Source organism: Macaca fascicularis, chromosome X (genome assembly GCF_037993035.2).
Source record: "Macaca fascicularis isolate 582-1 chromosome X, T2T-MFA8v1.1".
NCBI classification, from domain to species: Eukaryota; Metazoa; Chordata; class Mammalia; order Primates; family Cercopithecidae; genus Macaca; species Macaca fascicularis.
In genome coordinates this window covers 80,039,683-80,066,791 of record NC_088395.1, presented here as the reverse complement: position 1 = coordinate 80,066,791, position 27,109 = coordinate 80,039,683, and the positions used below count along the sequence as shown (strand labels likewise).

General features: G+C 36.7%; 1 protein-coding gene and 1 pseudogene across 1 annotated transcript; both read left to right on the top strand.

The window, feature by feature from the left end:
• LOC141409402 (leucine-rich repeat flightless-interacting protein 2-like) overlaps positions 1 to 24,561 on the top strand; it is a 48,803-nt pseudogene extending 24,242 nt beyond the window's left edge.
• On the top strand, positions 24,374 to 26,832 carry LOC102137100 (nucleosome assembly protein 1-like 2). The gene has a single exon (XM_005593960.4). It carries the CDS (start codon positions 24,646 to 24,648, stop codon positions 26,029 to 26,031), a length of 1,386 nt encoding a protein of 461 aa, XP_005594017.2. The 5' UTR covers positions 24,374 to 24,645; the 3' UTR covers positions 26,032 to 26,832.
• Positions 26,833 to 27,109: the final 277 nt, after the last annotated feature.

The window sequence follows — 27,109 nt, the reverse complement described above, 5'->3', positions numbered from 1 at the left end:
ATGCCATCCAAGATCCAAGGACTGGCATTGTGGACCCCAAGATGCTGTTTGGTGCTCTATACCCGGTGGCCAAGTTGGTACATAAGTTGCAAGACAAAGACTCTTTCACTTTTCCCTCTACTTTTCTCGAACAGAGGGGCCCTCTTCCCATCACCATCACAGGTGGGAATGTGCTGAATTTTACCTAATACCAACAAGTTTAAGGGTCTTACCCAAGTCCCATGAGTTACCCTTTGCATATCACTGCTGGTTATTCAAGGCCCAAGAGCTCTTTAGTTAGCCAGTGATTAGTCCTGCCAGAATTTGGTCCTTCCTTTTAAGGCAACACGTTTTCTTCTGGCCTACAGTGTGTCTAGAAATGCTATCCAGGAGCTAGGACTTTGTATGGGGTTCTCATGACTCTGACTCTTGCCCTACCCTGTTGTGGCTGAGCTGGTATCTTATATACAAGGCAAAATCTTCCCCACTCATTCTTCTTCGCCCATCAAGCAGAATGAAGGGTTCTCTTTTGGAGTCATGAGTTTTGCATGCTAGGTTTAGAAGAGATGTAGCATCAGCATTCCCTAGCTGTCTTGGCTGGTGTCTCAGTAGGCTGCATTCCCCTCAAGTTTCCTGGCTCTGCGCTCAGTTCAACCCTAGTACACACCTAGGATTTATATTCCTTGTGGCCTAGACTGCTTTTTACATTTATTTAGGGACCCAGACTACTTTACCCTGCAGTGGTGAGGCTTGTGGAAACTCAAGCTCCAACCACTAGAGATGTTTTAAATGCTCTCTTCATTGAGCAGGTGTCAGCTGAATTAGTTCTGTTTTTGCTTTCTGCTATAACAGAGCAGCACCGAGTTCAATGCAATGTCTAAGAATTGCTGCACTCTCCCTCTTCCAACAGCTCAGATTCTTTCTCTGTGCCACATCACCACTGCTGGAGGATGGGAGAGGGGTGGTGTTGGTGATGCAGGTCTGCTTTTTCTACGTCTTCAGAGCCTCTTTCAGCAATATAAAGTTAAATCCAGTTACTGCAAGTATCTAATTTTTTTGCTCTTATGAAGGTCTTGTTTTGTGTAGATAGTTGTTGAATTCATGTCTTTGCATTGGGGGACAATTAGGGGAGCCTTCTACTCTGCTATCTTACTCTGCCTCCTCAGATGATATGTTTTTTATGTAGAAAACAAAGATTTTAAAAAGAAAAACCTGTTAGAACTAGTAGGGCAATTCAATAAACAGGCAGGCTACAATATCAACAAAAAAATTCAATTACATTTCTATACACTAGCAACGAAAGATTCTGAAAGAAAATTTTTAAAAATATATTTTATTCACAATAACATCAAGTAGAATAAAATAGTTAGAAGTTAACTTAACCAGGAAGGCAAAAGAAATGTACAATGGAAACTATAAAACATTGTCAAAAGAAATGTAAAAAGACTTAAACAAATGAAAAGATATTGTATATTCATGCATTGTAAGACTTAATATTAAGATGACAGTACTAGTCAAAGTAGTCTACAAACTTAATGCAATCCTATCAAAAATTCCAATAATGTTTTTTTCATAAATAGAAAAGAATTAAAATTTATATGGAACCACAAAAGACCACAAAATATTTTGGCTGCATATAACCGAAGCAATTTTGAGCAAGAATAAAGCTGGAAGCATCATACCTCTGGATTTTAATATATGTTATAAAGGTACAATAATCCAAACAGTATAATGCTAATGTAAAAATAAAAACACAGATGAATGGAACAAACTAGAGAACCCAGAAATAAACCCACAAAAACATGATCAACTGATGCCAAGAATACACAATGGAGAAATGATAGTCTCTTCAATAAAAGATGTTGAAACAACTGGATATCCATATGCAAAAGAATGAACTTGGACCATTATCCCACACCACATACAAAAATAAATTCAAAAGTAATAAAAAACTTAAATGTAAGGCTTGGAACTGTAAAACTCCTAGAAACAAGATAGAGAAAAAACTTCTGGGCATTGGTCTTGGCAATGATGTCTTGAATAATGCATCAAAAGCACGCACAACAAAAACAAAAATAGACAAGTAGGAATATGTCAGTCTAAAAAACTTCTGCAAAACAAGCAACCAACAAAATGAAAAGGCAATCTACAAATGAGAAAAGTTATTTGTAAACAATATATTATCTGATAAAGAGTTAATATCCAAAATAAAAGAGAAACTTCCAAGTCAAGCACACATACACACAAAAATATTCTATTAAAAAGTGGGCAAAGGAAATGAAGATACATTGCTCCAAATAAGATATACCAATAGCCAAGAGATACATGAAAAGATATTCAACAACCCTAATCTTCAGAGAAATGAAAATCAAAATCACAATGAGATGTTACCTCACATCTCTTAGGATGGCCTTTATCCAAAAATAAAAGATAAAAAATGTTGGCAAAGATGTGAAAACTATCACAAGAACAGAAAACCAAACACCGCATGTCTCACTCATAGGTGGGAACTGAACAATGAGATCACTTGGACTCGGGAAGGGGGACATCACACACCGGGGCCTATCATGGGGAGGGGAGAGGGGGGAGGGATTGCATTGGGAGTTATACCTGATGTAAATGACGAGTTGATGGGTGCTGACGAGTTGATGGGTGCAGCACACCAACATGGCACAAGTATACATATGTAACAAACCTGCACGTTATGCACATGTACCCTAGAACTTAAAGTATAATAATAATAAATAAATAAATAAAGTTATATAATAAAAAAAGAAAATAAATATCTATCTGATGGCTGAATAATAAAGAATTTTTTAAACACAAAACCATAATGTAAAGACTAGTAATTAAAACTTTGTTCAGCAAATGATGCCACAAACATAATAAAACAATATTCAATGAAAAAAAAAAAAAGCAAACTCTTGTACAATGTTGGTGGGAATACAATTGGTGAAGACACCATGGGAAACAGAATGGAAATTTATCAAAAAAGTAAAACCAAAACTACCACATGGTCCAGGAACCCCACTTCTGAATATATATCCAAAGCCATTGTAAACAGGATACCTCTTGCCCCTCCTTCACCTCCTCCACCTGACACTTTGGCTGCAGGTCCTCTGGGGGCAGTTTCTGTTGACTCAGCTAGGGATCTGAGGGGACACCAACATGACTGACTGACCACCAGCTGTTGCCAGCAGCTGCCACTTCTAGCCCAGCCTACCTGGAGGGACTGAATTTACTCACTGCATGCTTGGCCCCCAGCCTTGCCCCTGGCCCCTTGCCCTTATTCCTTGATCTTTTGCCCCTTCCCCTGCAGGTGAGCCTTGTTACAAGCTGACACTTCGATGGTCCCATCTCAATCACAGCCTATGTCCAGTGTCATAGAGTGAAATTACTTTCAGAGTTAAAAGGTTATTGAAAAACAAGATGGGAGACAGATCCCAGAGTCCTCATTAATAAAGCAAGGTAATGGAAAGATGTCTCGTCTCAGTAATTTTCTAATCCAGAATGTGCACATGATAAAGCCTTACTTTATAATTTTTAATAACCATGGTGCCTTAATCATTTCTATGTTGATGAACTATTTGTGGTTTTGTTAAAAAATTGTAAACATAGCAATAATATAAACTTGGAGAACAAATTATATTTTCCTTTAATACTCAGTGTCTATTTACAAATCATAAATGCATACCCTAAGGGAAAAAATGAACCTCCAACTTTGTATTAGGACTAGTTATTTGCAGAAATTAATTAATTGGGAAAATATGGATACCTATTTCATAATGCCCAGAACCTAGTTTAAGTATAAACTTAATATTCTACCAGAAGACTTCAGAAAAAGAAAAGAAACAAGATAGAAACTTCTGGTTCTGGAAGGAAAACATCAATGAAAGCCTGATTTTCTGCAGAAGATGAAGCTTTGAGTAACATGCCAAAAAGGCAGAGGCAAGGCTGACAGTAAAATGAGTTGCCTGGGCAAAAGCAAGAGATATACACATGAGCAAACTGGAACAATGAAAAGAGTTGGATGAAAAATCTGACAAACAGTGTGCTAAAAATTATGCAAGGCCTTTATCTTGAAATTCTGCTCTGCAACAAACACCCTAGGTGGAAATTGATCCAGATAAGGAAGTGGGAACACCAGCAGCTTAATAGGTCCGGATACCTAACTGAGTGACTTGTCTTTGTCTAAAGTGAAAGAGAAATGTAAGAAAACCATGGTTTCCAGGGCATAGTTATACAACAAGAACAATTTAGCCCACCAGATAGATACCCTCAAGCTTTTTATTGAAGAACAGGAGGAACAGATGATGGAATTTTATAGAGATAATGAAGAATGATCAAAGAAGATAGAAAGACAGAAACATATGTGTAGTGCACTGCAGCATACAATGGATAAACTTAAGCTTTTTGACAAAGGGATGAACTTATTGTAAACATGGCTTAGTTATAATCCCCAATGGCACTTGCAGTGGTAATGTCAATCACGAATCAGTGGTTGAAGCCATCACTGTTGTGTCTCAGGAAACTTCTCAGGTCTTGGGGTCAGCAGGAAAGGGGCCACATAAAGCTACAAAAACCTGCTGGAGAAAAGGAAGAGCTACCATCACAGTTTAGGAAACTGAAGTTGCAGTAAGAGAAAGAATAGCAGGAGTCCTCCAGGGATGATGGTACAGCAGGTGACCTGGTGGAGCTGCAGAAAGACTCAGACTTGCAGTTCATCAAAATACAGAGAGATGCCAATAAGCAAATTAGTGAAAGTTGAAGATGAACTCAAAGTAGGAAAGGGGAAAGTACAATGAGAGTTTATAAACAGCACTGGACAAGATTGAGGAGATGGAGATGACCCACAGCTACCGGAACAAGGGTCTAGAGAAGGTGAAGGTCAATAGGAAGGCACTTGTGGCCCAGCAACAGGAAAACCATCCTTCAACCTGGGTGGTTCTCTTTGACGCCCTGCCCGGAGGTACTGACTCTTTTTGTCCATTGACACAAACTTTTTTCAGTACTGTTTGAAGTTTGTCTTAAAAACTGGAACCTTTTATATTACAGTTTAAGAGAGAATAAAGCAGGTTTAAGTCTTCAAAAATAAACACAGATGTTTTTGTAGTTTGATTCTAGACTAAAAACTAATTCATGCTGTTTTTATTTTTTATTTCCACAATTTTAGAATCAAGTTTACTCAACATTTTCCCCCAGCTGCTTCAGTGATTGTACACTTGGAGGTGTTAAATTAAAAGTTCACAAGATCAGGCTGACACCGTGGCTCACGCCCATAATCTCAGCAATTTAGGAGGCCGAGGTGGGAGGATCATGAGGTCAGGAGATCGACACCAACCTAGCTAACATGGTGAAACCCCGTCTCTACTAAAAATACAAAATATTAGCTGGGTGTGGTGGCACGCACATGTAGTTCCAGCTACTTGGGAGGCTGGGGCAAGAGAATCGTTTGAACTTGGGAGGCAGAGGTTGCAGTGAGCTAAGATTGCACCACTGCACTCCAGCCTGGGCAAGAGGGAGAGAGTCTTCATGTAAAAAAAAGAAAAAGGAAAGAAAGAAAGAAAGAAAGAAAGAAAGAAAGAAAGAAAGAAAGAAAGAAAGAAAGAAAGAAAGAAAGAAAGAAAGAAAGAAAAAACCGTAAGATCTATAAATTTAGAAACAGAGACTTATAAAGGATTGCAATCTGCAAGGTGGCCATCCAGCAGGCTGGAAAGCACAGCCTCTGGCAAAGACCAAAGACAGACACTTTGAAGGAGGAAGGGTTTAGGGAGGAGCTTTACACTGAATGGGTTGGCTAAACGTACATATTTAACAGGTAAAGGTGTATCTACTAATATTCAGGAAGGTGGTCCTAATGTATGCATATTTAACAAGCATGCATATAACACATGACCTACATTCACTATGAGGTGGAGACTTAACATTTAAGTGTATTACAGTTAGGCCTTAAACATCTAAGAGTCATTTCAGGACACAAAAGCACTCAAGTACGCAGCTTCTGTAAAATGGCCACAACCAGTCCATGGTCAGTGGTTTTCTTAATCATTTCTATATATTGAGAAACATATAGAAATATATTCTATATATTTCTATATTGAGAAATATAGAAATGATTAAGTGGAAATATAGAAATGACTAAGTGGTCATTTCTATATTTCCTTCATTCTGAAATGTATAATTAAGGCAAAGATTGTCTTAGCAATGCGGGCTCTTCTTTGGTTACATATGAATTTTAGAGTGGTTTTTTTCCAATTCTGTGAAGAAAGTCATTGGCAGCTTGTTGGGAATGGCACTGAATTTATAAATTACCTTGGGAAGTATGGCCATTTTCACAATATTGATTCTTCATATCCATGAGCATGGAATGTTCTTCCGTTTATTTGTGTCCTCTTTTATTTTGTTGAGCAGTGTTTTGTAGTTCTCCTTGAAGAGGTCCTTCACATCCCTTGTAAGTTGGATTCCTAGGTATTTTATTCTCTTTGAAGCAATTGTGAATGGGAGTTCACTCATGATTTGGCTCTCTGTTTGTCTGTTATTGGTGTATAAGAATGCTTGTGATTTTTGCACATTGATTTTATATCCTGAGACTTTGCTGAAGTTGCTTATCAGCTTAAGGACATATTGGGCTGAGATGATGGGGTTTTCTAAATATACAATCATGTAATCTGAAAACAGTGACAATTTGATTTCCTCCTAATTGAATACCCTTTATTTCTTTCTCTTGCCTGATTACCCTGGTCAAAACTTCCAACACTCTGTTGAATAGGAGTGGTGAGAGAAGGCATCCCTGTCTTGTGCCAGTTTTCAAAGGCAATGCTTCCAGTTTTTGCCCATTCAATATGATATTGGCTGTGGGTTTGTCATAAATAGCTCTTATTATTTTGAGATACATTCCATCAATACCTAGTTTATTGAGAGTTTTTAGCATGAAGTGCTGTTGAATTTTGTCAAAGGCCTTTTCTGCATCTATTGAGATAATCATGTGGTTTTTTTCATTGGTTCTGTTTATGTGATGGATTGTGTTTATTGATTTGCATATGTTGAACCAGCCTTGCATCCCAGGGATAAAGCCCACTTGATTGTGGTGGATAAGCTTTTTGATGTGCTGCTGGATTTGGTTTGCCAGTATTTTACTGAGGATTTCATGTCGATGTTCATCAGGGATATTGGTCTAAAATTCTCTTTTCTTTGTTGTGTCTCTGCCAGGCTTTGGTATCAGGATGATCTGGCCTCATAAAATGAGTTAGGGAGGATTCCCTTTTTTTCTATTGATTGGAATAGTTTCAGAAGGAATGGTACCAGCTCCTCTTTGTACCTCTGATAGAATTCATCTGTGAATCCATCTGGTCCTGGACTTTTTTTGTTGGTAGGCTGTTAATTATTGCCTCAATTTAAGAGCCTGCTACTGGTCTATTCAGAGATTCAACTTCTTCCTGGTTTAGTCTTGGCAGGGTGTATGTGTCCAGGAATTTACCCAGTTCTTCTAGATTTTCTAGTTTATTTGCGTAGAGTTGTTTGTAGTATTCTCTGATGGTAGTTTGTATTTCTGTGGGATCAGTGGTGATATCGCCTTTATCACTTTTTATTACGTCTATCTGATTCTTCTCTCTTTTCTTCTTATTAGTATTGCTAGCGGTCTATCAATTTTGTCGATCTTTTCAAAAAAGCAGATCCTGGATTCATTGATTTTTTGAAGGCTTTTTCATGTTTCTGTGTACTTCAGTTCTGCCCTGATCTTAGTTATTTCATGTCTTCTGATAGCTTTTGAATTTGTTTGTGCTTGCTTCTCTAGTTATTTTAATTGGGATGTTAGGTTGTCATTTTTAGATCTTTCCTGCTTTCTCTTGTGGGCATTTAGTGCTATAAATTTCCCTCTACACACTGCTTTAAATGTGTCCCAGAGATTCTGGTACATTGTGTCTTTGTTCTCATTGGTTTCCATGAACATCTTTATTTCTGCCTTCATTTTGTTATTTACCCAGTAGTCATTCAGGAGCAGGTTGTTTGGTTTCCATGTAGTTGAGCAGTTTTGAATGAGTTTCGGAATCCTGAGTTCTAATTTGTTTGCACTGTGGTCTGAGAGACAGTTTGATGTGATTTCTCTTCTTTTCCATTTGCTGACGAGTGCTTTACTTCCAACTATCTGGTCAATTTTGGAATAAGTGTGATTTTGTGCTGAGAAGAATGTATATTCCATTGGTTTGGGGTGGAGAGTTCTGTAGATAGCTATTAGGTCTGCTTGGTCCAGAGCTGAGTTCAAGTCCTGGATATTCTTGTTAACCTTCTGTCTCGTTGATCTATCTAATATTGACAGAGGTTAAAGTCTCCCATTATTATTGTGCGGGAGTCTAAGTCTCTTTGTAGGTCTCTAAGGACTTGCTTTATGAATCTGGGTGCTCCTGTATTGGGTGCATATATATTTAGGATAGTTAGCTCTTCTTGTTGAATTGATCCCTTTACCATTATGTAATGGCCTTCTTTGTCTCTTTTGACCTTTGTTGGTTTAAAGTCTGTTTTATCAGAGACTAGGATTGCCACCCCTGCTTTTTTTTTTTTTTTTTTTTTTTTTTTTTTTTTTTTTTTTGCTTTTCATTTTCTTGGTAGATCTTCCTCCATCTATTTATTTTGAGCTTATGTGTGTCTCTGCATGTGAGATGGTTCTCCTGAATATAGCACAGTGATGGGTCTTGACTCTTTTTTTTTTTTTCCTTTTTTTATTGTTTCTCAATACACACATTTATTTGTACTGAAAATTGTAAAAATAGCACAAAGTTTCTTTTCATTACAATCCAAATTTTTGAAAGCCAGAAAATCCAATTATTATGCTCTAGCCAAACTACCCAGTGTTTTCTTTCTCTATTATTATTATACTTTAAGTTCTAGGGTACATGTGCACAACGTGCAGGTTTGTTACATATGTATACATGTGCCATGTTGGTGTGCTGCACCCATTAACTTGTCATTTACATTAGGTATATCTCCTAATGCTATCCCTCCCCCCTCCCCCCTCCCCACAATAGGACCTGGTGTGTGATGTTCCCCTTCCCGTGTCCAAGTGATCTCATTGTTCAATTCCCACCTATGAGTGAGAACATGCAGTGTTTGGTTTTCTGTTCTTGTGATAGTTTGCTGAGAATGATGGTTTCCAGCTGCATCCATGTCCCTGCAGGGGTCTTGACTCTTTATGCAATTTGCCAGTCTGCATCTTTTAATTGGAACATTTATACCATTTACATTTAAGGTAAATATTGTTATGTGTGAATTTGATCCTGTCATTATGATGTTAGCTGGTTATTTTGCCCATTAGTTGATGCAGTTTATTCCTAGCATTGACGATCTTTACAATTTGGCATGTTTTTGCAGTGGTTGGTACTGGTTGTTCCTTTCCATATTTAGGGCTTTCTTCAGGAGCTCTTGTAAGGCAGGCCTGGTGGTGACAAAATACAATTATGTGTCTTGGGGTTGCTCTTCTTGAGGAGTATCTTTGTGGTGTTCTCTCTATTTCCTGAATTTGAATGTTGGCCTGCCTTGCTAGGTTGGGGAACTTCTCCTGGATAATATCCTGAAGAGTGTTTTCCACATTGGTTCCTTTCTCCCTGCCACTTTCAGGTACACCAAACAAATGTAGATTTGGTCTTTTCACATAGTCCTGTATTTCTTGGAGGCTTTGTTTGTTTCTTTTTACTCTTTTTTCCCTAAACTTCTCTTCTCGCTTTATTTCATTAATTTGATCTTCATTCACTGATACCCTTTCTTCCATTTGATTGAAACAGCTACTGAAGCTTGTGCATGTGTCGCATAGTTCTCATGCCATGGTTTTCAGATCCATCAGGTCATTTAATGTCTTCTCTGCACTTTTTATTCTAGTTACTCATTCATGTAATCGTTTTTCAAGGTTTTTAGCTTCCTTTCGATGGGTTTGAACATCCTCCTTTAGCTCAGAGAAGTTCGTTATTACTGACCTTCTGAAGCCTACTTCTGTCAGCTCATCAAATTCATTCTCTGTCCAGCTTTGTTCCATTGCTGGTGTGGAGCTGCAATCCTTTGGAAGAGAAGAGGTGCTCTGGCTTTTAGATTTTTCAGCTTTTCTGCTCTGGTTTCTCGCCATTTTTGTGGTTTTACCTAACTTTGGTCTTTAATGTTGGTGACCTACAGATAGGGTATTGGTGTGAATGTCCTTTTTGTTGATGTTGATGCTATTCCTTTCTCTTTGTTAGTTTTCATTCTAAGAGTTAGGTCCCTCAGCTGCAGGTCTGTTGGAGTTTGCTGGAGGTCCGCTCCAGACCCTGTTTGCCTGGATTTCACCAGCGGAGGCTGCAGAACAGCAAATATTGCTGTCGGATCCTTCCTCTGGAAGTTTGTCCCAGAGGGGCACCCATCTGTATGAGGTTTCAGTTAGCCCCTTCTAGGAGGTGTCTCCCAGTTAGGCTACACAGGGGTCAGGGACCCACTTGAGGAGGCAGTCTGTCCATCCTTCGAGCTCAAACACCATGCTGGGAGGACCACTGCTCTCTTAAGAGATGTCAGACAGCAATCTTTATGTCTACAGAAGTTTCTGCTGCCTTTTGTTCAGCTATGCCCTGCCCCCAGAGGTGGGGTCTACAGAGGCAGCCGGCCTTGCTGAACTGAGCTGGGCTCCACCCAGTTCAAGCTTCCTGGTCACTTTGTTTACTTACTGAAGTCTCGGCTCTGGTGGACACCCCTCCCCCTGCCAGGCTGCTGCCTCACAGGTTGATCTCACCTTGTTGCACTAGCAGTGAGCAAGGCTCCGTGGTCATGAGACCCACCAAGCCAGGCGTGGGATGTAATCTCCTGATGTGCCATTTGCTAAGACCATTGGAAAGTGCAGTATTTGGGTGGGAGTGTCCCATTTTTCCAGGTACCATCTTTGGTGAAGGCATGGCTTCCCTTGGCTAGGAAAGGGAAATTCCCTGACCCCTTGAACTTCCTGGGTAAGGCAATGCCCCAACCTACATCGGCTCACCCTACATGGGCTTCACCCACTGTCCAACCCATCCCAATGAGATAAACCAGGTATCTCAGCTGAAAATGCAGAAATCACCCATCTTCTGCATTGATCACACTGGGAACTGCAGACTGGAGCTGTTCCTATTCAGCTGTCTTGACATTTACTCTTAATATTGGATAGCATTTATACTTTAGTGAAGAAACAAGTTCGCAGGTTGGATATCTGTTTCACTCAAATTTACGTTTGGAGGAAAACAACTTGATTGTAAAATATTTAGATTTATATAAGAAAACATTACAAATAAGTCACAAGAAGATATATAAAACTTGCTTTATTGCATGGGTCAGCGGAATTCCAATGCTTAATACTTTTAAAATGAGAGTAGACTACTTATTATTCAATATCAATTGTGCTGTATCTTTTAAGGTATTTAATCTGTTATTTATATGTGGAATGAAAGCTCGAATAAGCCTGAAGGGAAAGGAAGAGGTGGTGTAGAAAGGTGGGAAATCAGTCTGAATATTCTATTAAACACATCCCTTTGCAAAACAAACAAACAAACAAAAAATAGAAAGCAGGATCTTAAAGAGGTATCTGCACACTCATGTTCATTGCAGTATTAGCCAAGACATGGAAGCAACCTAAATGTTCATCTGTAAGTGAATGGAAAAAGATGTGATACATATACACAATGGAATATTATTCAGCCATAGAAAAGAATGAAATTCTGTCATTTGCAGCAACAAGAATGGAACTGTAGGACATTACAGTAAGTGAAATAAGCCTTTGAGAAATTAAAGAAAAATGAATGAAAATAATTTGTTTATGCATTGGAAGACTTGATACTGTTAAAATGCCAATTCTCCCCAAATTGATCTAGTGATTCAACGTATTCTCTTTTAAAATTCAAAGAGGTATTTTCTTTGCAGAAATTGACAATCTTATTATAAAATTTGTATAGAAATTCAAGAGACTCAGAGTAGCCAAAACTATTTTGAAAAAAGAAGAAGAAAAATGATGGAGGGCTTTCACTTTCCAATTTTTTAAAAGAAACTATCAATCTATGGTAGTCAAGATGGTATGGTATTTTCATAAGGTTAGACATTATAGATTAATGAAACTGAGTTCAAATTCTAGAAATAAATTCTTTTATTTATAGTTGTGGTAAGTTTGAAGATGTTGGGTCTGACCAAGGAAAACACAAAACAACATGGTATCATTGTACAACAAACTTTATTAAATGGTGCTTGAAGAGGGTTGTATGAAAGAGTAAATCCCTCACCACAGCATCCATGAAAAGCATCATGAGGTCTCAATTAAGAAGGTGAAGTGGGTGAAGAAATTTCCAGGAGACAGGTGATTCAGAGAGGTAGTTTATGCCTTTAAGCAGCATTGTTCAGCTGCAAAGTGAGAAGTCACTGGGTCAGAAAGCTCCAAAAGGCAGCAGGGATTTGGGATCTTTTACAGTTACAGTGTTTGTGTTATCTAAGGCTAACAGAAGTGGGGTGTACTTTTGTGGAGTGAAAGGCAGGAGGTAAAAGAGACAATAATATGCTTATTCAGGCTCCATTTAGAACATTTTGGATGTGTAATAATTTGAATTTGGTGCAGACAGGCTTTAAGCTAACAACCTGCTGTGAAGGAGTAAACAACAAGGGGGCCAATATAGAGGGGCCATCCTTGGCCCATTTTTACAACAGTCAAGTGATGTTATGATAAGGGTACCAATACAATTCATTGAGGAAAGGATAACCTTTTTAACAAGCTGTTTGGGGGCAAAGGGATATCCACATGCAGAAAGCTAAGCCAAGACTCGTAACTCTCACAATACACAAAAAAATTAACTCAAAATACATTATAGACCTAATATAAGTTTTTTTTTAGAAGGGTCTTGCTGTGTTGCCCAGGTTGGAGTGCAGAGACACAATCATAGCTCACTGAAGCCTCAATTTCCTGGGTTCAAGTAATCCTCTGGCCTCAGCCTTCCAAGTAGCTGGGACTACAGGCACACACCACCACACGTGCTTATTTTTTTTATTACTTTTGGTAGATATGAGGCCTTACTATGTTGCCCAGGCTCCTAAATATAGGATTTAAAACTCTAACACATTTATCTATAGGAGAAAATATTTAATGTCTTGGTTAGGCAGCTATTTCTTAGTTATGACATAAAAACACAGTCCATTGAAAAAAAAAAAGATAAAATGGATCCCATCAAAATTCAAAACTTCAGCACTGAAATACAGTTTCTCATTAGGCATAAAAAGACATTGCACCTTATGGTGAAAAATATTGCAAAATGTGTATCTGAAAAGGACTTATATCCACTATATGCATAGAACTCTTACACCTCAATAATAAAGGCAAACCAATTAAAAATAGGCAAAAGATTTGAAGACATTATACCAAAATATATATGAATTGCTAATAAAAATGTGAAGAGATGGTTATAAGTGAAATACAAATTAAACCACAATGTGATAGCATTTCATACATAATAGAATGATTAACATTAAAAAAGACTTGCACACAAATGTTTATTCCAACGTAATTCATAGTAGCCAAAGTTAGAAATAGCCTGCATGTACATCAACTGGTGAAAAAATAAACATAATGCGATATATCCATATAATTCAATACTATCCAGCATAAAAGAAATTACTGTGGATACATGCTACAGCAAAGATAAATCTCAAAATCTTTATTTTCAATGAACAAAGTCATACACACGAGAGAAAATGTTTTTCTGTTTGTTTGTTTGTTTGTTTTTTCAATTCTGTGGAGAAAATCAGTGGTAGCTTGATGGGGATAGCATTGAATCTATAAATTACCTTGGGCAATATAGCCGTTTTCGGATATTCATTCTTCCTATCCATGAGCATGAAATGTTCCTCCATTTGTTTGTGTCCTCTTTTATTTCATTGAGCAGTGGTTTGTAGTTCTCCTTGAGGAGGTCCTTCACATTCCTTGTAAGTTGAATTCCTAGGTATTTTATTCTCTTTATAGTAATTGGAAATGGAAGTTCACTCATGATTTGGCTCTCCGTTTGTCTGTTATTAGTGTATAGGAACGCTTGTGATTTTTGCTCATTGATTTTGTATCCTGAGATTTTGCTGAAGTTGCTTATCAGCTTAAGGAAATTTGGGGCTGAGATGATGCGGTTTTCTAAATATACAATCAAGTCATCTGCAGACAGAGACAATTTGACTTCCTCTATTCCTAATAGAATACCCTGTATTTCTTTCTCTTACCTTCATTTTGTTAATTACCTAGTAGTCATTCAGGAGCAGGTTGCTCAGTTTCCATGTAGTTGTGAGGTTTTGAGTGAGTTTCTTAATCCTGAGTTCTAATTTGATTGCACTGTGGTCTGAGAGACAGTTTGTTGTGATTTCTGTTCTTTTACATTTGCTGAGAAGTGTTTTACTTCCAATTATGTGGTCAATTTTGGAATAAGTGCGATTTGGTGCTGAGAAGAATGTATATTTTGCTGATTTGGGGTGGAGAGTTCTGTAGATGGCGATTAGGTCTGCTTGGTCCAGAGCTGAGTTCAAGTCCTGGATATCCTTGTTAACCTTCTGTCTCATTGATGTGTCTAATATTGACAGTGGAGTGTTAAATTCTCCCATTATTATTGTGTGGGAGTCTAAGTCTCTTTTTAGGTTTCTAAGGACTTGCTTTATGAATCTGGGTGCTCCCGTATTGGGTGCATGTATATTTAGGATAGTTAGCTCTTCTTGTTGAATTGATCCCTTTACCATTATGTAATGGCCTTCTTTGTCTCTTTTGCTCTTTGTTGGTTTAAAGTCTGTTTTATCAGAGACTAGGATTGCCACCCTTGCTTTCTTTTTCTCTCTCTTTCCATTTTCTTGGAAGATCTTCCTCCATCCATTTATTTTGAGCCTATGTGTGTCTCTGCATGTGAAATGGGTCTCCTGAATACAGAACACCAATGGATCTTGACTCTTTATCCAATTTGCCAGTCTGTGTCTTTTCATTGGAGCATACAGTCCGTTTAAAGTTCATATGGAACCAAAAAAATAACCCACATAGCCAAGACAATCCTAAGCAAAAAGAACAAAGCTGGAGGCATCACGCTACCTGACTTCAAACTGTACTACAAGGCTACAGTAACCAGAACTGCATGGTACTGGTACCAAAACAAATATATAGACCAATCGAACAGAACAGAAGCCTCAGAAATAACATCACACATCTACAACCATCTGATCTTTGACAAACCTGACAAAAACAAGCAATGGGGAATGAATTCCCTATTTAATAAATGGTGCTGGGAAAACTGGCTAGCCATATGTTGAAAGCTGAAACTGGATCCCTTCCTTACTCCTTATACAAAAATTAATTCAAGATGGATTAAACACTTAAATGTTAAGACCTAAAATGATAAAAATGCTAGAAGAAAACCCAGGAAGTATCATTCAGGACATAGGCATGGGCAACGACTTCATGACTAAAACACCAAAAGCAATGGCAACATAAGCCAAAATCAACAAATGGGATCTAATTAATTCAAAGAGCTTCTGCACAGCAAAAGAAACTATCATCAGAGTGAACAGGCAGCCTATAGAATGGGAGAAAATGATTGCAATCTACCCATCTGACAAAGGGCTAATATCCAGAATCTACAAAGAACTTAAACAAACTTACAAGAAAAAACAAACAACCCCATCAAAAAGTGGGCAAAGGATATGAACAGACACTTCTCAAAAGAAGACATTTATGCAACCAACAAACGTATGAAAAAATGCTCATCATCACTGGCTGTTAGAGAAATGCAAATCAAAACCACAATGAGATACCATCTCACACCAGTTAGAATGGCGATCACTAAAATGTCAGGAAACAATAGATGCTGGAGAGGATGTGGAGAAATAGGAACACTTTTACTCTGTTCGTGGGAGTGTAAATTAGAAGACAGTGTGACAATTCCTCAAGGATCTGTAACTGGAAATACCATTTGACCCAGTGATCCCATTACTGGGTATACACCCAAAGGTTTATAAATCATGCTACTATAAAGACACATGCACAAGTATGTTTATTGCGGCACTATTCCCAATAGTAATGTCTTGGATCCAACAAAAATTTCCATCAATGAAAGACTGGATTAAGAAATTGTGGCACATATACACTACGGAATACTATGCAGCTATAAAAAAGGGTGGGTTCATGTCTTTTGCAGGGACATGGATGAAGGTGGAAATCATCATTCTCTGTGAACTATCACAAGGACAGAAAACCAAACACCGGATGTTCTCACTCATAAGTAGGAGTTGAACAATGCGAACACATGGACACAGGGCAGAGAATATCACACCTCAGGGCCTGTGGGGGGTTGGGGGGCTGTGGGAGAGATAGCATTTGGAGAAATACCTAATGTAAATGACAAGTTGATGGGTGCAGCAAGCCAACATGGCACATGTATACCTATATGACAAATCTGCACATTCTGCACATGTACCATAGAAATTAAAGTATAATTTTTAAAAAAGTAAAGATGAAAAAGAGTCCCAGATTAGTCAGTGAAAAAAAAAGATAACATGTTGTATAATTTTATTTATAAGAAATACCCACAAAGGCAAAGCTATAAGACAAAAAGTGAATTAGTGGTACCTATAGCATGAGTAAGAAGTGTAACAGTAATTATTTATGAAAGATAATATTGAGATGATGAAAGTGTTCTAAAACTGATTCATGGTTTTAATTGTACAACTTGGTAAATTTAATTTAGTATCAGTTTTAGTCATTTCTGCTCTGATTTTTATTTTTTCTTCTACAAATTTTGAGTTTGGTTTGTTCTTGCTTTTCTAGTTCTTTAAGATGCATTATTAGGCTATCTGTTAGTATTGCTTTTATTGTATTCCATAGGTTTTTGTGTGTTGCATTTCCATTGCCATTTGTATCAATAAAATTTAAATTTTTCTTCTTAATTTCTTTATTGACCTATTGGTCATTCAGGAGCATGTTGTTTAATTTCCATGTATTTGTATAGTTTCCAAAGCTCCACTTGTTATTGAGTTCTAGTTTTATTTCCTTGTAATCAGAAAAATATACTTGATATGATTTGGACTTTTTAAAAATTTGATGGGACAATTTTTGTGGCCTAACATATGGTACATCCTGGAGGTTGTTTCATGTGCTGTTAAAAAGAATGTGAATTCTGCAGCTATTGAATGTAATATTCTGTAAATATCTATTACATTCACTTGGTCTATAATGCAGATTAAGTCCAATGTTTGTTGATTATCTGTCTGGATGATAGGTCCATTACTGAAACTGAAGTTTTGAAGTGTCCTGCTATTATCATATTGCAATATATCTCTCCCTTTAGATATATTAATATTTGCTTATATGTTTGGGTGCTACAATATTCGTCACATGTATGTTTACAATTGTTATATCCTCTTGCTGAATTGACCTCTTTATCATTATATAATATAATGAGTTTCTTTTTCTCTTTTTACAGTTTTTGACTTAAAATCTGTTTTATCTGATATAAATACAGCTATTCTTGTTCTTTTATGGTTTATATTTGCATAAAGTATCTTTTTCTATCCCTTCATTTTAAGTCTATGTTTGTCTTTATAGATTAAGTAAAATGAGTTTCTTGCAGACAGCATACAGTTGAGTCTGGATTGTTATCCATTCAGAAACTATGTTTTTTATTTGAAAAATTTTAAATTTCAATGTTTAATGTTATTGTTGATAAGTAAAGACTTACTATTGTCATTACTTGTCTGGAGGTGGGAGAGAGGTGATGCAGGCACTCCCTTGGTTGCCACCGCTTGTGTCATGCTGGGTCACATCCCAAGTCTACAGCCTCCAAGACCAGTGCAGAACCACACTTAGGCTTGCCCAAGGATCTCAGTCACTAGTTACCTGGTTGCCACTGAAATTTATTTGAGGCCTAAGGCCACTGTAGTTAGCCAGTCATAAAGTGGGCCAGGACTTTAACTCCTCCCACCAGGGCAGTAGATTCACCTCTGGGCCAGAACTGGTTTAAATACTCTCTCCAGGAGAACCTGTGGAAATCTGTCTGGTGTTGTGTTCCACTGTGACACTATGAGATAGGGCAGCACTGAGTTCCACTGCAAAGTCCCACACTCACTTTTCTTTCCCTCCCTAGGGTGTACAGCTTCTCTCTCTGGGCTGCACTGCCTGGGATTGGGATGGGGGTGTAAGCAACGCAAGACTGTTCTTCTTTCCCTCTTCAATGCATCTTTTCTTTTTATTATGCTAAAACCAGAAACTCTGATATCTCATTTGATTTTTTACTTCTTATGAAGGTATTTTATGCATGGAAAGGTATTCAGTTTAATGTTCCCATGGGAGAAATGATTGCTAGAGAGTTCTATTTAGCCATCTTGCTCTGCCTCCAATTAGTAAATATAATTTTAAAAATCATTCATTCATGCACTTGAAATGGGTGCATTACGTGATACACAAAATAAGCCCAAGTAGAATTATTTTAAAAACAAATAAAACTGACATGAACATTATTGTACAAGCCTTTTTGTGTATTTACATAAGCAGGTCATTGCTGCATCCTAGGGGAGGCATGTGTTTAGATTTAGTAGATACGGGCAAACAATTTTTAAAGTTTTTATATCAGTGTACACTCCCATTAGCAATATCTAAGAGTCCAAATTGCTCTACATCTTTGCCAAAATTTTGAATTGTTAGACATTTTAATTTTAGCCATTGACAATTTTCTTTATATATTAATGATTTATTAGTTTTGTATCTATATATGTGTTTGAGGTATCTATATTTCACCCATTTTTCTTAGGTCTCATTTTACTTAAGATGTTATTTATGTTTTTTGCTTCTTGGTTTGGGTTTTTAAAATTTATTTACTCATTTGCTAAAAATTTATTGAACATCTATTTTTTGCCAAGCATATACTGATGGGACCTTTTTATTTTTTTGAGACAGGTCTCGCTGTCACTCAGGCTGGAGTGCAGTGGCACAATCGTGGCTCACTGCAGTCTTGGCATCCTGGGCTCAAACAATCTTCCTACCTAAGCCTTCACTGTAGCTGGGACCGCAGGTGTGTACCAACATGCCTGGCTATTTTTTATTTTTTACTTTTTTGTATAGATGGAGGTCTCACTATGTTTCCCAGGCCGACTTCAAACTCCTGGGCTCAAGTGCCCCTCTCACATTGGCCCACCATAGTGTTGGAATCATGGGTGTGAGCCACTGCATCTGGCCAGGGTTTCTTCTTAAAAAATTTTTTTTGTTGATTCATAATAATTGTAAATATCTATGGGATACATGTAATATTTTGATACATGCACAAAATGTGTATTGGTCAAATCAGGATAATTAGGACATCCATCATCTGATAAATAATAAGTATTTATCATTTCTTTGTGTTGGGAACATTCAAAATCTTCTTTTATAGCAATATTGAAATATACAACAAATTACTAGTAGTAGTCACCCTACTGTGTGGTTGAACACTAGAACTAATTCCTTCTATCTAACTGTATTTTGGTACCCATTAATTAACATTTCCCTGCACTCTACCCTTCCCAGCCTGATAATCACTATTCTATTCACTACATGCATGAGATGAGTTTTTTAGTTCCCACATATTAGTGAGAACATGTGATACTCATCTTACTGTGCCTGGCTTATTTCACTTAATGTAATGTTCTGCAGTTCCTTCCCTGTTGTTGCAAATAACAGAATTTCATTCTTTTTATAGCTGAATTATATTCCTTTGTGTGCATGTGTCATATTTTCTTTATCTTTTATTGATGGACATGGGTTGATTCCATATCTTGGGTCTCGTTAATAGTGCTACAATAAACATGAGAATGCAGAGATCTTTTCAATATACAGATATTCTTTCTTTTGGACATGTACCCAGCAGTAGGATTGCTGGACCATATGGTAGTTCTATTTTAAGCTTTTTGAGAAATGTTCATACTGTTTTCCATAGTGGCTGTACTAATTTACATTCCCTTCAACAGGGTATATGAGTTTCCTTTTCTTTGCATCCTTGCCAGCATTTGCTATTTATGTATTTTTTTATAATAGTTATTTTAACTGGGATGAGATTATATCTCATTGTGGTTTTGATTTGCATTTCCCTGATGACTAGAAATATTGAGCATTTTTTTTCATATACCCTGGCCATTCATTCATGTATCTTCTTTTGAGAAATGTGTATTCTTATTTTTTGCTATTTTTTAATCAAATTATGTGGTTTTTTTTCTATTGAGTTGCTTGAGTTTCTTATATATTCTGTTATTACTCCCTTGTCAGATGGATATTTTGAAAATATTTTTCCCATTGTGTAAGTTGTCTCTTTACCCTATTGTTTGTTTTCTTTCCTGTGAAGAAGCTTTTTAGCTTAATGTGTTCCCATTTGTCTACTTTTGCTTTTGTTGCCTGTGTTTTTGAGGGCTTAAAAATAAAATCTTTGCTCAGACCAATGTCCTAAAGCCTCTTCCCACTTTTGTCTAGTAGTTTCATAGTTTCAGGTCTTACATTTAAGTCTTTAGTTCCTTTTTATTTGATTTCTGTATATGATGAGAGATAGGGGTCCAGTTTTATTCTTTCTCATACAAATATCCAGCTTTCCCAGCATCATTTATTGAAGAGTCTGTCCTTTCCCTAATGTATGTTTTTGGTGCCTTTATTGCAAATGAGTTGGCTGTAAAAGTGTGGATTTATTTCTGGGTTCTCTATTCGGTTCCATTGGTTTGTTGTGTCTATATTTATGACAGTACCATGCAGCTTTGTAGTACATTTTGTCATCAGGTAGTGTGATGCCTCCAGCTTTGTTCTTTTTGCTCAGGATCATTTTGGCTATTTGGGATCTTTTGTAGTTTCATAAAAGTTTTAGGATACTGTTTTCTGTTTCTGTGAAGAATGTCATTGGTATTTTGATAGAGATTGCATTGAATATGTAGATTTCTTTGGGTCGTATAAACATTTTAACAATATTGATTCTTCTAATCCATAAGCATGGAATATCTTTCCATTTTGGGGTTCTCTTCATCTCTTTCATTAGTGTTTTTATAGTTTTTATTGCACAGATCTTTCACTTCTTTGGTTAAATTTATTCCTAGATGTTGTATTATTTTCTTGTAGCTATTGTAAATGGGATTGTTGTCTTGATTTTTTAAAATTGCCTGCTGCTGGTGTACAGAAATGCTACTAATTTATGTATGTTGATTTTGCTTCATGCAACTTTGCTTAATTTGTTTGTTAGTTCTAACAGTTTTTTGTGGAGTCTTTAGGTTCTTCTAAATGTAAGATAATGTCTTCTGTGAACAAAGATATAAATTAGCAACTTTTTTTTCCAATATGTACGTCCTTTATTTCTTTCTCTTGCAGAATTGCTCTGGGTAGGACTTCCAGTACTATGTTGAATATGGTTTTTAAAAATAATTTTCTCTACACTTTATATTATGATAAAACATACATAACATAATATTTACTATTTTACCTATTTTTAAGTCTGCAGTTCAGCAGCATTAAGTACAATTACACTGTTGTGAACCATCATCACCATATATCTCCAGAATATTTTCTTTTTCTTGAACTGAAACTCCATACACATTAAACAATAACTTCCTTTCCTCCCTACCCCAAGTCTCTGAAAACCATGTTTCTGCTTTCTGTCTTTGTGAATGTGACTGCTCTAGATACCTAATTTAAGTAGAATCATACAATATTTGTTCTTTTTTATCTGGTATTTTCACTTAATGTTTTCAAGGTTCAACCTTGTTGTATGTGTCAAAATTGCATTCCTTTTAAAGCTTAAAAATTCCTTTCATTATATATATATTTATATAATACACATTATATATATGTTATGCATATATGTTATACATATTATATATAATGAAAAATGTTATATATATACACATATATATTACATTTTATTATCCATTCATCCATCAATGGGCTTTTGGGCTGTTTCTAACTTTTGCTTATTGTGAATAATGCTGCTATGAACAAGGGTATACAAATACTTGTTTGAGACCCTACCTTCAACTTTTTGGGTATATACCCAGAAGTGGAATTGCTGAATTATATGGTAATTCTACGTTTAATGTTTTGAGGAACTGCCATACTGTTTTCCATTATGGCTGTACCATTTTACAATTCTCAGCAATGCACAAGAGTTTCGATTTTCCATGTCTTCATCAACACTTATTTTCTATGTGTGTGTGTATGTTTTCTAATGATAGCTATCCTAATGAATGTAGTATGTAACTGTGGTTTTGAATTGCATTTCCCTAATTAGTGATGTTGAGCATATTTTGACATCATTACTGGCCACTTGTTTCTCTTCTTTGTAGAAATCTTTATTCCAGTCCTTTGGCCATTTTTGAATTGGTGTGTTTTCCTTTTCTTGGTTATTGATTTGTAGAAGTCTTTTATATATTTTAGATATTAATCTCTTATTATCATATATATGATTTGCAAATATTTTCTCCAAAAAAAATTGTCTCTTAAAGCTGTTGATAGTATTTTTTGATGCATGAAAACTTCTAATTTTGAAAAAGTCCAATTTGTCTGTTTTCTTTTGTTGTCTATGCCTTTGCAGTCATATCTTTTTTGTTTTATGTAACAAAACAGAGCATTTCCCTTGTGGTTTCTGTGAATGCCTGTATGACTCTGAGGACTCTTCATTCTTAAAAGTAGATAAAAATACATAGTTTAACTGCATAATATATTTAAATAACAATACATTTTATTTTAAATAATGTATCGCATTTTGGAGAGTGCTTAAAAATATTGCAATATACTAACAAGAGGGAAAAGTTTGTAAAACCGTTTATTCCAGTTTTATTTTTCTAAACCTCCAGACTAAACACAAACATATATATATATAACCAAATTAGAAAGAAAAGGACCAAAATGTCCACGTTGGTGCTCTATGGATTGTGAGGCTTCTAGTGATTTCTGTGGTACTCTAAAAATTATCTCATTTTCCAAATTTTCTAAAATGAGCATAAATAGTATTTATTATCTGAAAACTACAAGGAATATTGCAACTACAGAAATAGAAAAGGGAAACTTAGAATGGATGGGACTCATAACTATGGAATCACCAGACTGAGATATGAGTCTCAAAATTTAATTTTGTAAATACTGTAATGATATGTAGTACACAGGAATAAAATAAGTAAAAGGAAAAATTTATCTACAAACTGACAGAATCTAGAAATAAATACAACAGTATGTAAACAGTTTTAATATCTGTGATAGTAACAAATTATTCTTTAAATCTGAAAAATAATAGTCACTTAAAATTTTTAAAAATTGTTCAATTAATAAATGATCCAAATTAGAAATATGAACAAAATAAACCTCGTCAATGATTACTATAGAGAGGAAATTTTAATTACTGCAAAGCATTCCACCCAATGAATGCCTTATCAAATAGTTTAACCATTTCTTTAATGCTGAGATTTAGATTATTTCCAATTAACTCAAAAGCATCAAGCAAATGTTATGATTTCTAAGAATAAACATAACTTTCCATTTTGACTTTTATATATATGTATATTTCTAAAGGCTATTAAAGCCAGCATTAAGGAGAAGCAGAAAGTCAGTATTGGAACTGGGGTTATTTATAAGCCAGGCAGCTGGTTAATTGAGGTGAATTGTCTGGTGTGTTTACTTGCCACGTAGTTGTATACACCATACTGGTTTTTCATAACAGGCCCTCATTCGCCCCCACTGCCATCGGACTTCCTCCTCCTCTCCTCACAGGAAATGTTTCGAGAATTTTTCAATCTAAAATCGTATAGGTTGTGAAAAATACAGACAAACATAATATAGAATATTTAAATAACTGACACACCACCTAAAGACCATCAATGCTAATTCCTGGTGTTTTTAATCTTTGAAGCGTTTGTTTATCAGCTCTTCCACCATCCATCTCTCCCCTTCCCAGATCCCCGATCTAAAATCAAAAAGATTGATTTAGGATGGGTGGGTGCCTTGTCCTCTCTCATTGTTCAATATTTTAGTTACATTTTCTCTGAGCTCTCTGGAAAGCATAAATGTATAATATCGGTTAAAAGTTGGATGAAATGAACTAATAAACGCAATGGGATTCCAGAAAACTCCACGGGAGATGGGTTAGAGGACGAGGAGGAGGTGGATGAATCAGCCATATTAGAGAGTCTGGGAAGGTGAGCAGAGTTGAAAACTTGATAGATCTAATAATTTACTGGCTCTGGGTTTGTCAGTCACTACACTGCAGCAAATGAGATTAGAGCAGAGTTGTGGGAGGGAAGGAGGTGACGCAGCAATCTGTTTGCACCAAGAAATTTTAGGCAAGTGACAACTGCGTAATCATATTGCGGCACCGTTTTTTTCTTGCAGCAGTAGCTGCTTGCGGAGGAGGTCTGCCCACTGCGGCTCTCTGCAGTCTCTGGCTCTCTCCTGCAGGATCGGTCAGCGCAGCCGTCGCCGCCCTCTGCACCCAGCCCAGGCCGCCACTGCTTCAATCCGGTTCTCAAAGCCTCAGCACCACCTTTTATCCCCGAGGCAGCCTTGATCGTCGTTCCCTCAGTCCGGACGCCACTGCTAGGTCCGACCACCGCCGCTTCTGATATTTCGGTGAGTCTTTTCCTGCAGAGGTTTGGTCTCCCGATCTCTGTGGTAGCCACCTTAGGCGTGTACGGTCCTTTGAAAAAATGGCCGAGTCAGCGAACCACAAGGAGCTGTCAGAATCCAGTCAGCAAGAGACTGGTAATCAGATAATGGTGGAAGGGCCCGGGGAACATCCGGAGCGCGGTGAAGATGCCGCTGCTGGGCTTGGAGATGATGGGAAGTGCGGTGAAGAAGCCGCAGCTGGGCTCGGGGAAGAAGGGGAAAATGGTGAAGATACTGCGGCTGGGTCCGGGGAAGATGGGAAAAAAGGTGAAGATACTGATAAGGACTCAGACCCAGACCGTCCAAAAGGACTTATCGGTTATGTTTTAGATACAGACTTTGTTGAAAGTCTACCTGTGAAAGTTAAGTACCGTGTGTTAGCCCTTAAAAAGCTTCAAACTAGAGCGGCCAATTTAGAATCCAAATTCCTGAGGGAATTTCATGACATTGAAAGAAAGTTTGCTGAAATGTACCAACCCTTACTGGAAAAAAGACGTCAGATCATCAATGCAATCTATGAACCTACAGAAGAGGAATGTGAATATAAATCAGACTCTGAGGACTATGATGATGAGGAAATGTGTGATGAAGAGATGTATGGTAATGAGGAGGGTATGGTACATGAGTATGTGGATGAGGATGATGGTTATGAGGACTATTATTATGATTATGCTGTTGAGGAGGAGGAGGAGGAGGATGAGGAGGAGGATGACATTGAGGCTACTGGAGAAGAGAATAAAGAAGAGGAGGATCCTAAGGGAATTCCTGATTTTTGGCTGACTGTTTTAAAAAACGTTGATACACTCACTCCTTTGATTAAGAAATATGATGAGCCTATTCTGAAGCTCCTGACAGATATTAAAGTTAAGCTTTCAGATCCTGGCGAGCCCCTCAGTTTCACACTAGAATTTCACTTCAAACCCAATGAATATTTCAAAAATGAGTTGTTGACAAAGACCTATGTACTGAAGTCAAAGCTAGCATATTATGATCCCCATCCCTATAGGGGAACTGCGATTGAGTATTCCACAGGCTGTGAGATAGATTGGAATGAAGGAAAGAATGTCACTTTGAAAACCATCAAGAAGAAACAGAAACATCGAATCTGGGGAACGATCCGAACTGTAACTGAAGATTTTCCCAAGGATTCATTTTTCAATTTTTTCTCTCCTCATGGAATCACCTCAAATGGAAGGGATGGAAATGATGATTTTTTACTTGGTCACAATTTACGTACTTACATAATTCCAAGATCAGTATTATTTTTCTCAGGTGATGCACTTGAATCTCAGCAGGAGGGGGTAGTTAGAGAAGTTAATGATGCAATTTATGACAAAATTATTTATGATAATTGGATGGCTGCAATTGAGGAAGTTAAAGCTTGTTGCAAAAACCTTGAGGCATTAGTTGAAGACATTGATCGTTAGAGCAGAGTACATATGGCCCTGAAATTAACTGCCCTAGATATAGTTACTCAAGGTATAAGAAGTCTTGTATTCTGTACTTTTCTTGTAGTGTCAGTTAAAACATACGTTTCAAAAATATAAGAAAAGTTCAAAAACTAATTAATTTGCATTTTAGTAGTAGAATGTTTTAAAGAAACGTACACTGTGGTAAATGATTTAAAACACTAGTATAGTGTTGTGTAGCTTCATCCTTCTGAAGTCTTTTTGTCATGTAGCTATTCATCTGTGGCTATGAAACTATCAGAAATGCTAAGTGAGATCAATATTTGTTTGGAAAAAATCTTGGGAAGCAACCCAAGGGTTTTTGCTGTTGTTTTTCTTTTTCTATTTTTGTTTACTTAGTTCTTTAGCTAGTGGATTTAATTTTGTTGTGCCTGCTTCATTTTGCAATAACAATGCAGTAGAATTTAAAACTCAAATGCTTAAGAGGCCTGCATATAGATAAGAATTTCAGGCAAAACTACATTTATTGTTAATAACGGCTTGTTCATACGCTCTTGTATTTTATGTATCTGTGATAAATAATGAAACTTAGTTATATTGAGGTTACTGTTTATCAGTGAAGTGTTAGTCATAGTATTTTCAAAAGTTTGCACATATTGTTCTGTGTAATTGTGTAAGCCATAATTACAGTGTATAATTCTCTTTTCCTATTAAATCATTCATTGAAAGTGATCACTTTACCATTTTGAAAAGATATTTCATGTTCTTTCACTGCAAAATAAAATGAATAAAAGTTTCAGAGTGTCTCATGTTTAAAAATTGATTTATTTCTTGTTGCAAAAGTAATATGTTCATTGGGGGACATTTGGGCAATACTGAAAAAATTCATTAATTAAACACAAAATCCATATACCACCCACCTACCCCAAAATAAGCACTGTTAATATTTTGATTTATTTTCTACAATTATGTTTGCATATGTTTATACACTCATGCAGATTTACTAAGACTATACTAAAATGTGCAAAGAAAGTATATCTTTCTTAGTGTTTGTAATTATGCTGTTCATAATCTCGAGTCTACCTTCACTACACAA

What these genes read in the sequence shown, in the direction of transcription:
- LOC102137100 (XM_005593960.4), top strand. Translation starts at nt 24,646, where the DNA reads ATGGCCGAGTCAGCGAACCACAAGGAGCTGTCAGAATCCAGTCAGCAA.